Below are 12,073 nucleotides of genomic sequence, written 5' to 3'. Positions count from 1 at the left end.
CGCCTCTTTCAGAGACTGGCTTCTTTGCCAAAGGGTTGCAAGTCACGAGGTGCGGTGCCTAGGTTTCTAATAAAGCAGCCCGCTTGGACCTGAGAGCTCACTTTTGGCCCTTGCTAGCTTGATATCAAATATTGCAGTACTGGCTATGTGTGTTAATATTTTAAAGGCGCCGGTACAGCGCACGTAATGAGTGCAGACAGTGTAGCAGTCAGTGTGTCTTGACTGTTGGGGCCCATGTAACTAGTCCGGGCTGTTGTTCTGCAGTGCTGATGTAATTATGGAATATACAAAAAGCCCAGGTAGTAGAAATTTCTGAAGCTCTCCAATACGATGTTCCATATAGCCTGAGTTGCTTTCGGACGCTAAAACCCCGTAACGCCAAACCAAACCATTTTTTCCATACACATATGAGTACTGCAGCATGTATCATACTTTTGAAAGCAACTAGTGTGCAGTATTTGATAGAAAATACATGCAAACCAAAAATTTGTTGTCTCCACCCCTGCAATGTGTCTTGGCTACTTTGAGCGGAAATTATAATGTGAAAGTGCTTCTTAGGAAATGCATCTAAGACTGGTTCCTTAATCTGAACATTTTTTAGTGGCTTTTATCTCCAATCAGAAGTCAGATCACTAGCAAGTGTGTTTATGTTGGCATTTCATGTCGGGTGAGTTCTGCATTTAAAACAGTATTAAAACCATCTGTGCTCTGTGTTCATCTTCAGGTCCATGTTGGGCATGGGAGTTGTGTGCCAGTGGCTGCGTGGAATCGCCTGCCGGCATTGGGCAGTGACTCCACATTCTGCAAACAGTTGGCAGTGTGCCTGTGGGGCAAAGAAATCCTCGCCCAGAGGAGCCTCACAGGTACGCTGTCAAATAATGCCATCTCTAAGGGGATGGCGAAAATACATCCACCGCTTTCCCCTCTAAAGGTGGCTTCAGTGTCAAGTAAATCACTCGTTCTTGTTGCATAGCTGCATGCATTTAGTCACTCTTACAGATGACCATCAACCCCCCCCCCCTCCTCTTTTTAGAATGTGGCCCATTTGAGATTCCGTGGGTTTGTAAATAATTAATTGCATTACTGTCATTGTTGTCAGACTGATGAGAACCAATCCACTCAATAAAAAGGACTTTACAGTGAAAGCTCGTGAATTCAAACCTCGATAATTTACATTTTCGGATAATTCGAACTACACTTCTTTGTCCGGCCAAGCTGCATAGAGATCTGTATATTAAAAAAAAGCCTGCAAATTCGAAATCGAGTCGGTTTCGCTATGGAAAATTCGAACTACGCGCTGCCGCGTCTGGGCAGCTTGGCACAGAGCACGTGGCCAAGAAAAAGCACCTCCGCATAGTTAGAGGCTGCGCACATCCTAAACAGGGACTGAAGACGGAACCAGATAAAACTGTGGAAGAGCGGGTAAAGCCTAAATGGCGCCATCACCGGCGCGGCGGCCGGCGGCGCCGACTGGTAGGGGTTGACGGTCGCGGTGGCGGCGGCCTACCCTCATTTTTGCGCAGCCTCCGAAACTCGCCACTAAATACTCTTTAATTAGAGCGCTGTTAATTCGGAAATACGGATAAGTACTGTCGGCGCAGTCTCAGCCAACGCCCATGAAAGGATATGACTTCGGACGGGCGCTGCAGATTACCTGCGAAAAACATTTTTTTCCTTCCGCGAGTGTCGTCCATCGTTCCACCCATCAGTCGCCAACGGAATCACGCGGTCAGCCGTGATCATGACGCAAGCTTTTAGCATCGCCCGGCGGTCAGCCGCTGGCCGGAAGCGGCCAACGTGGGCTATCAGCGCGGACCAATCAAGGCGCGACCGCGTCAGGCTTCCGCCCGCTTCTACAACATGGCTGCGCCTGCCGAAGCGCCCTCTCACCTCCCCACGAACTCGTCGTTGCCGCTACACTCTGCCAAACAAAATTCGCACGAAGCTTCCGCTTTGTCTGAAGATGTCCACAGCACAAAATTTTACCGATGAAACGCGCCTGATTTTCAGAATGCTTCTGGATTTTCAAGGCTTCTAGGCTTAGCCACTACGCGTCGGTGTATGTCAGGAAGCGCAGAAAGTTCAAACAGGTTAATTATTTTGGTTCAGAAAAGGGACAATAAGAATAATTCGTCCTCTTTGTCGTCATTGAATAAATAACAGTTTAATTGTAAATGCACCGCTGTTCTTTTCATCCTTTTGCTAAGCATATGAAATCACGCAGTTTCTAGAACCTGGCGGCAGCCGGCCATTTTCCGCCGCTTGTGGTGCTGCACGGCGGCGGTGCGTCGGCGTTCCGCCGCGCCGCTCAAAATCCGCAGTGCAAGTTCGCTTCAACGGGTCACCCTTAAGGCGAATGTATTGAAAATGAGGCTTGCACAACCGGACAAGCGCTGGCACTCTGCAAAGTTCGCTTCTTCCCTTTGCTAGAGCTAATGTCAAAAGGTAAACACACCGGGATGTTATCGCTGCGCAGCATCCTGACGCATTGCCAAGAAATGCGTTGTGGACCATGGCGGTGCGAAACAGAGGGAAGTGTAAACGATTGACGTTTTTTTTTCACATTTTTAGGAAAAAATCAGGGTGGGTTGGTTCGTTATGCGAGTGAGTTCGTTACACGAGTAAATACGGTACGTTTACTACCATAATGCAATGAGTCTTGTCAGTTTTTTAGAGGCCATTCGTTATTCGAACATATGATAATACAAACTCTTTTCCCGGTCCCGTGAAGTTCGAATTAACGAGCTTTTACTGTATATGAAAGTCTTTTGAGTGATGCTCTGCTCGTCTAGTGGCAGCTGAAAAATGCGCAGTGGGCTATGCGATCAGGCGGCAGCTGTTGCAGCCGCTGCTTTCCAAGCTTCTTGCGAGGAAGGTGGTTTGAGAGGTCAAAATAGAGGTCGTAAAGATATGACGTATGGTTCCTTGCAGTTTATATTGCGTTGGCTCATGATGGTAGCAAGATATTTTGTGTTAGACTGATTCTATCTGCTGTAAAAATATACTGGGGGACTAAACGCATTCTGTTTGCATTCCTGTCACAGCAGTTACTGAAGGGTGTGTGTTGTTCAACCGGTACAAGGAAATATCAGTATCGTCGGCTGCCCCATTTTAGATTAACGCGTCCCGGAATGAACATGGCAGCGCCATACAAAACAACAATGATGCAGCGAAAAGTTGACACACAAGCACCCCGGTAACAAGAAAATGTGATAAAGTTGCTGTATTTAAAAGCTGTGTAGACTGCTGCTAAAACTAGAGAAATGTATGTTTTTCAACATGCGCTGTCCATGGTTCAGGTATAATTCATACAGAGCAATGACATCAAATCGCATGATACGCAACCAGCCTCTGGAATAGTTAATCACTCCTGTGAATCGGGTATTACACTTAGTAGAGGACAGAAACCCCCTCTCTCATTGATCTTTAGTCAACTGTGCCTGTGCCACTTGCTGCCACCTTTTCAGAGTCATGGCGTAGAATTTGCTGGTGCCAGTTACAGTTGACGACCGATTTTTTGGACTCTCTAGGGACCACTAAAAGACTTTAAAATAAGGAAGTTCGCACAATGAAATTTTACTGAAAAACGTATGAACTTATTACCAATAAGCCGGAGAAAGGGGTCAGTTGTATTGCACACATTATAAAGCTCCTCATGACTAAATTTCGCCGCGTGACGTGCACAGACGACGGCGGTGACCGCTTTCACGTGCTCGGCCTGGCTCTGCTGCCCTCGGCATGTCGTCGATGAATGCACGGTTGGGACAAAGCTTAAACGACAAAGCAAACACGGTGCTGTGGGAACTGCGCTGCACCCGCAATACGATGGGCCCGAAACGAGAACGTGGTGTAACAATAACAATAAGATGGCGAAACAATAACAATCGAGAAACAGCCGAAGCAGGTGCTCCGTCAGCATTGGCCTCGTAATTAGGCCTAACGACTGGAGCCAAAATCGGCATTGTATCCAGCGATATGCTCTCTGCGGTGTTTTGCGTATAATGAGTGGCGTCTTGCCTGTCATCAAAACGCCAGTTGTTTACGGTTTTATGATAGGAAACCCAGGTTTGTGGTGCGTTTTGACGCGGGTACGCTGACATCGCTTTAAAATTCACCACAATTTCCTCCTGCGCTCGCCGTCCAGGAAGCCGTACGCCTCCCACGCCGCTTCGCTGCTACCTCTTCTCGTATTCGAGACGAAAGACTCGGCACAGATGAGTTCCTTGAACTCTGAATACTGTTCAAGTCCTTGTGGCGGAAGACATTCGAGAACAGTACAAATTCGAAACCACGCGGGTGCAATGTGCCGACTTGCGAAGAACTTCAGCATCGCAAGTAAGAGGCTCCCTTCAAGCTTGAATTTCGTTTTGTTTGATCAATTTTTCGATCATTCTTGCAGTTATGAATTAATGAGGTTCCACTGTATGGTTCCACACATTGTATGGCAGCTTCAGTATTGGCGGCAAGTGCGAATGAGGTCCGAAAAATCAAGCAATCAGTTGCGGTGCGTCTGAAAGTTCAGGCACTCTTGTACATTGGCTCTATGGGCCATGTCGCGGTGCCGCGGAAAAGTCTGAATAATCAAGCATGTCCGAAAATTGGCTCATTTTGTCTTCAGCAGCTCAGAGGTAGCTAATGACGAAGGTGAGCAGATATCTAGCGAGGTGTACTGAAACTGCGGATCTCTTTGCTTATTAATTGTTTTGTCAATTCAGCTTTGTGTAGGCTTGCGTAAGAGGTGGCACGAAATAAAGGGAAGAAAGCAGTGACATTGCTGCAGTTTCTGTATGCCTCACATGACCTGAGCTCGTGTTTTAAATCATCTTACCCATTCGCTGGCTGAACCAGCAACAAAAAGAATGATAAAGCTTGTTTTCAAAATATTTTATTATTTGTTTATAAACACACTGACATTACTCATTGTCCAAACTTTGCAGATTCTTTCCGGTACCATTTGATCCTGAAAGGGTGCTCTGCCAAGGAGCTTTCAAAGCGGCACAAGAAGGTCGTGCGGTATTTAGCGCAGAAGTGCTGTGACCTGCGGCGGTAAATATCTGTGCAATATCTGTTTTCTGGTGAGTGAAAATACGGTAATTTGTTTTTGTTTTCATTATCATCAATACAAGGCTGATGAACTGGCATGCACTGCAATTGCTTTCGACGAATATAGTAAACACGTTCTTGAGCAATTTAAGAGGACCTTTAGAAAATTTTTTTAAGGAAAGTTCGGTTGACTCCAGTGGGCATGCAACATTTGTTTTTGTATCGAACTGTCTATTAATCATTACTAGTGACGAGGTTTTGAAGCAGGCAACGAGGTAGGGAGTGGAATGTTTTGTAGTGTGTCCACAGGGAAATGTTCCAATTCAGTTGTGTAATTTCCTTTTCTTGGTCCCACATGAACCATCTCCTCTTTTGCAGCTATGCTGCAGGTATGATTTGACAAGTCACGTTTGCCTGCCAATATTTAGAGGAGCTCACCATGCTACAAGCCATGCCGTTACAGCCGTATGATTTGACAAGTCAAGTTTGCCTGCCAATTTTTAGAGGAGCTCACCATGCTACAAGCCATGCCGTTACAGCCGTACAAATTAGAGTTAAACCTTGGTATAACAAAATAGATCTTTTCAGAAAAAACTGTTATATCGTGAACTCCATTGCGTCAAGGTTTTAGTCTTTCAGTGGTGCATTATTTGCCCACATGCATTCGTGAGCCGCTGCGGTGGCTCAGTGGTTCTGGCGCTCGGCTGCTTACCCGAAAGATGTCCGTTCGATCCCGGCTGCGGCGGTCGAATTTTTGTGCAGGCAAAATTCTAGAGGCCCGTGTTCTGTGCGATGTCAGTGCATGTTGAAGAATGCCAGGTGGTCAAAATTTTTGGAGCCCCTCACTACGGCGTCCCTCATAACCTGGGTCACTTTGTGACATTAAACCTCCATAAACCATAAGCCACGTGCATTTTTGAAGATATTACAAGCGATTTTAGAAGAAACGCTAGCATAACTAGCGGCGAGAGTAGTTCAGTGAAGCTTCATTCCCTCTTAATCAAATATCTCTCTATATAGGTTTAGTCTAAATTTTCTGGGGTGCCGAGGTGCTCCCCATGACATCGTGCATTTATATTACCATTTAACTTGAAATAATTTCTCAACAGATTGCGAATATCTTCAATGATAGGTGGAGGTAAATGCCGCCACTAAAAACTGATCACGAGCTTCACGCGTTCTTACAGTGACTGCCACACAGCGAGTTCCTTCACTGAATACGAAACCTAGCGGCGCTGCAAAGTTCATTACTTGCGTCAAGAAACCTTGCGACCAATCATCTGCCCTCACGTGCTGATGAGAGGGATGAGTTGGCCGGAGGTTCATTAAATAGAGTGCGGCTCGTTTGGCATGCTTTGTGCTCAGTGTAGTTGACTGTGTGTGTGCGCCTGACGGAAGCGATATGGCGACCATCGACTGTGTGCACTTCATGGGACGGTGTGATGGTGCTGTTTGGTTTGAGGGGTTTAATGTCCCAAAGTGACATCGGATACGAAAGATGCCGTAGCGGAGGGCTGTGGAAATTACCACCACCTGGGGGGCTCTTGAACATGCACTGACGTCACACAGTACATTGGCGCCTTGTTTTGGCTCTACCGAAATGCAGCCGCAATGTCCTTGGTACCAGCAGTGGAGCGTCTTAACCACTGAGCCACCGCGGCAGGCTTCGTTGTTTAGGGCGCTCGACAGCTCAGGAGTGTTCGCATTTTGTGGCACTTGTAGGTTGCTGCTGCTGCCAATGCTTCTTCGATGGTAGCAGTAGTAACCTTCACGTTTTAAGAAAAATTACATTTTTAAGTTTACAAAGTGATGAAATTTGCCCAATTTTTTTTTTGGCATAAAACTGCTTCGTTAAATCGAGAGAAAAAATACATGGATTTCAGTGGAAACTAATAACTAAAATTAAACTTTGTTGCGCAGTGAACTTCGGTATATTCAGGTTCTATATATTGAGGTTTAGCTGTAACCTATGCAAGAAATACTAAGCAGTTCTTCTTGGGAAAGTTTAGTGAAAAGAGCCTGAAAGTATGCATGCTTTCAGGAAAGGAAGTTTTGCATCTGTACTGTGTGCTTTTACGTAAGCAAACAGGAGCAGCTTACTTAAAATTATACAAAGCCGCCGCGGTGGCTGAGTGGTTATGGTGCTCGGCAGCTGGCCCGAAAGACGCGGGTTCGATCCCGGCCGCGGCGGTCGAATTTCGATGTAGGCGAAATTCTAGAGGCCCGTGTACTGTGCGATGTCAGTGCACGTTAAAGAACCCCTGGTGGTCGAAATTTCCGGAGCCGTTCACTACGGCGTCTCTCATAGCCTGAGTCGCTTTGGGACGTTAAACCCCCATAAACCAAACCAAACCAAACTTAAAATTATGCAACCTCACTTTTGGACATTGAGACCCAATAAACAAAGCCAATAATTTGGTTTGTGTAGTGACGCCACCGCTGTTCAACCAAAGAGCAGGTGCCTTATCTTTTTAACCACCAACCTCGAGCTGCACTCGTAATCGTAAATTGTACGAATATCTCCATTGACGACCACGGCCAGATGTCATGCTGCTCTCACTGACAGACTAGCTGCAGTCAGGTACATCTTAGAAATTATAACACTAGAAGGCGTTAGTATCCTATAAAAATGTTTCATGCATTTAGCACATTTTAAGCCTGACAACAGTGATCTTGGACTTTCTGCACCACTGTGCTTAGAGATGTATCGCACAATGTTTGACTCTACTAATGATGAAAACTTGTTTTTGGTGGGACGAAGCAATGTCTACTCACTCTGTAGTGCATTACAGCGTATCGACTCGAATAGATATGGGGTTGTAACCCATTACATATGGCATGCAGTGAGGGAAAGGTGCCTGCAGGAGCAGCTTTCCATTTTAAATTTTGATGGGAGACCATCTTGTTTCTGCTTTGGACTGAACCACCTGGTTTCTGCTTTGGCAACTTAGTAATTTTATCTGGCAACAAACGAAATTGCATTCCGTCAACAGCATCGTCTCCTAGCACATTGGGCTCATCCGTCGTCTGTTAACACATCAGGGGATCACAGGATCGCAGCTTCTACAAACGACATGCCAGAAAAAGTAACTGAAAGTGCTTTGATAATCATAAATATAGCAGAAATAAATTTCAAAAAATATGGCGTCTTTGTTGCGAACAAAATTTAAATATTCGTGGTTTAAAAAAAAAATTATTGGCGGGTTACAGTTTCTCAATGACGCGAAAGCGCAGCCGTCGGCGCCATGACCGCGCAAGCGACGCGTCTCGTTATGTATTATTTGCCTCTTTGAAGCATTTCTTGAGTGCTTGTACGGCGGACACGTGTGAAGAACTCATTCAATAGCAAGGTGACCAGGAATGTGTTTTGGAGGCCAACGACAAGAATTACGCCCTGTTAACATTAGCGGGTTTCAACGGGTAAGCCATGAAGAAAGGTAGTGCTGCGAAGTCTTTTCATCTGGAAAGGCAACGAAGACCCCTGCGCGGTTTTAATAAGCCTGGGTGAATCGCATAACCGGTGAGTCCTGCTCAGCGTTTCTTTGCAACTGATCGGTATTCACACGCGATATTTGTATGTGGCTATATAGGGATGTGAGTGGAGGCAGTGTGCATACGGTTGCCGCAGGGCCTACATCCTGCAAGACAAGTGTTGTTCTCATTGTCTTTATGTGCGTTTAGGGCTCTTGTGCCGTCGTAAATAAAAATGGGACCAGATATCACACAGAGTTAAACTGTCGCTTTCTAGCGCTGCGACACTCAGCGCGAAAGCATAGATTTGCACTGCGTACAAGACAATCAACAAGAATTGCTGCACGACGGAGCACTCGCTCAAGGCCAGCTGCGACCAGACAGCGTAATATTTTGCTCAGGGTTGGTACTTATCGGAATAGTGCTTGCACCTGAGACAGTGATCGCATCTGGACAGCTGGTGCATATTCTTCGCCATGTCATTACTATCCTTGTCTGTGCTTCCCTAACGGAACAAGATTTGAGGCAGTGTTATGTCAACGTTAGATAAATCTTTCTTCACTCCTGTGCTGTAAGCGTCGATGCTTCCTCTCCTTCTGAGCCCTGCGAGCTGTCGTGGATGCAACTGCACACTTATTTAGGTTTTCTAGCTTTCTGCCATATCCCTCGTTTGTGCGGCCTGCATACAAGTCGTTCGCCATTGTCGATAGTTTTTTGTTACTTATTTCCACTTTGATATTTATTTTTGGTTGCGTGCCATCTGCTGTGCTGCCGGCAATTCTCTGAGCTCGGAACTTTTCCCAGGCCCCGGATCCTGCCCACAGACCTCCCTACACTGCGCTCACCAGTGTTCTTTGGTATTTTTTGTTTCTCTTCCCCTTGCTTGCATTGCCAGTCGACAAATTTGTGTAGTTTTCAATTGTATGCAGATTTGTTAAATGCGCCACCAATATTATTAAGATGCTAAGCTGTGATATGGGATATCAGGCTTCTTGCTAGTGAAGGCATGCGTTTTTCTATTTCTCTTCTCTTTTATCCCAGGCAGAGTGGTCGCAACGTCCAATTTAATACCTAGACATTGGTACAAGGCACCATGATGGGAAATAATGAAAACCTGTGCATCCGATATTCAAATTGTTGTGCAGTATATCTTCTGGCTCATCTTTCTGTTCGGTTATGACAGTCAACCTGACTCTCCTCAAAGAATGTATGTGGGTGCATAACATAAAATCTTTTCATTTCTTTTGTCATCGGCTAGCTCATCGGTTTGTTATTTAATTATATGACGTCTAATTTTAGTTTCTAAAGCAGTAGACAATTTCCCCTCTTGTCATTCATGACATTGCTAACAGCCACTGACAGCTGTTGCTCTAGATGTATTTATTTGCAGTTGCCAGCACCCAGCATCTATTGGGTCATGCGTGATTCCTGCTTTCGGCTCTCTGATCCATACTGAGCTCTTCATGGTAGTTATTCTTTTTCAGTGATGCATATCTTGCCTGCATATTTAGAAAAATATTTTCAAATTAGCCTTACAGCTAGGTTTAGGAATGCATGCAAACTCTACATGCACTTCACAGCAGTACCTCAGCTTATATTTACAGGAACTGTAGACTTGTACAAAAATAGTCGCTCAGGTAGCTCTTGACTTAGCTGCTGTTAACATAAAGGAGTTGAGCATACTTTAGGTGCTTTGACTTTGCACAACTGTTGCCTGTTCTGTACATGTGTCCTCGAAAAGGCCCTATATGTTCACTTATTCCTGTAAAAACATTGTGCTCTACAATAATCGTTTACCGGTGTTTATGATTCTGAGATCAAAATGTCAGTCAGTAATGTAACATTACACGATGACATCAATCCTTGTATGGCATAGAATCCTTGCAATGCACTGGGAAAGCTGCTGTCAGCACAAATTTAATGCTGGTTTATTGCCATGGAATATGGTTATACTGCACAGTTTGTACCTCTACCTTCTTAAAACTGCATCTTAGAAAATGTAAAATTAGTTGAAGGAAAATTGAAGGAAGTGTAACAATAACTGTCTCACATGTTGGTGGACTCTTGAACCTTGATGTAAAGGAGAGATATAGAAGAGAATTAAAAAAGAGCTGCCATAGCGGAGGGCTGCAGCCCTTGTCAGATGCCCTCTCTTTAGTTAAACATACCTCGCAATTAATACATTTGGTGCGAAACAAACATAGGACTTGCATTCTAACGAGGACCATCATGTCAGTGAAACAAAAAGTGCCAATGTTTCCGTACTTTAGAGTTTTGCTCTTAAAAGCACGGCTGACTGCCGCTCATAGTTGATAGCGAAAATATGTCTTCTTTTCCACATGGGAAGTCCGCGGTGCTCGTGCCATTTGCAATGGTGATTGGCATTGTGTCTCATGATGCGCAGCCCGCTCCTGGAGCTGGTGGTTTTGTCGGTCGTGTGAATCTGTAGTTAAAATTAGTGCAGAACAATGGTTCTCCAGTTGATCTTAGGTAACTGTATCCTGTGCCACCTGCTACCACCATTTTCCTCAAGTTTCCTAATAACATTTGACCACCTGATTGCCATCCATTCATGCAATCACGTACTCTAGGAACCCTGCCAGTGTTTAGTGTTGTATTGCTTATATCTTCTCTGCATTGCACAAGCATTGCACTTTCTCTTTGTTCGAATATTCAAGATATCTCTCTTCCTGTTTCTTGCATAAGCAGCTGAGCTCTTGCTGTTTAGATGGGAGGGTCACAGAATTTTAAACAATAATAATATTGATTTTTTACTGGTCGCAAACAGGCACATTCTAGCAAGTTTCAATCATAAGTACTGAGTGCAACATAATATTGCCCTACCTAGGAGTGACTTCAACCTTTCATCCGCGTTAAGTGAAAACAAGGGGCGCAGCCTCAAGTATTGGAACGTCGTTGGTATCGTCTCTCAAGAGTCACGGCTTGCTAGTGATTCTGATGGGGTCCTGTGGACTAGCTAGCAGAATTTGTTGGCATAGCACCGGTCGATCACGCACATAAAACCTCTGCGCTCACTCTAGAATGAGTACAGCAGCACTAACGACGGCCAGGTGTTCAGTAGTGTGAAAGGCTTCATAACGAGCGATGCCGACGAGACCCTGACAGTCGCCAAGCCATGCCTTGGCAGAAAGCTGACGAGCGAAAACTTGTCACCAACGGTACAACAAACTGAGTATCCTCTCTCGTCATTGTGAGTATGTCGAGCGGAAACATTAGAGAAATGCTTTGAACGTGTTCATATATGAACGCTGACGAGAAATAAACAGCACAGCACAGCGCCAGCCTCCTTCTGTGGCGAAAAAGCCTAGTGAGTGCGTTTGTGTGATGATGATTGTAGAAAGCGAATTCTTAAGTCCTAGCGTATGAAGATTGCCGTAAGTGTTGTTTTGGCAGTAGTGACCTGAAATCAATGGTTGCTTACTGTGTATAACAACACATAGAGTGAATGAGATGTGACAATGCAAAATGAGATGACCTTCTCCGTCTAACAATGGATTGGTTTTGGAAACGCAGAATTGTGGAGAACGGCTTAGTTACT

The 12,073-nt window shown here is 45.1% G+C and overlaps 1 protein-coding gene across 6 annotated transcripts in view; it reads left to right on the top strand.

Annotated features, from left to right (window-relative positions):
- The window catches only part of LOC144095000 (uncharacterized), a 31,111-nt gene that overhangs the window by 6,579 nt on the left and 12,459 nt on the right, over positions 1-12,073 (top strand). For 3 of the 6 annotated variants that reach the window (XM_077628839.1, XM_077628837.1, XM_077628838.1), the window contains one exon: positions 725-863. In XM_077628839.1, coding sequence (XP_077484965.1) covers positions 729-863 — 135 coding nt within the window. In that variant the 5' untranslated portion in view covers positions 725-728. Of the gene's footprint in view, positions 1-724; positions 864-4,147; positions 4,336-4,937; positions 5,047-9,318; positions 9,372-9,501; positions 9,981-12,073 lie in introns of those variants that run through there. The other 3 variants (XM_077628840.1, XR_013306651.1, XR_013306652.1) reach the window with 3 other exon arrangements.

Source organism: Amblyomma americanum, chromosome 6, assembly GCF_052857255.1.
Source record: "Amblyomma americanum isolate KBUSLIRL-KWMA chromosome 6, ASM5285725v1, whole genome shotgun sequence".
In the NCBI taxonomy this organism is placed as follows: domain Eukaryota; kingdom Metazoa; phylum Arthropoda; class Arachnida; order Ixodida; family Ixodidae; genus Amblyomma; species Amblyomma americanum.
The sequence above is the reverse complement of the archived record's forward strand: the minus strand, read 5'-3'. Positions and strand labels throughout refer to the sequence as shown.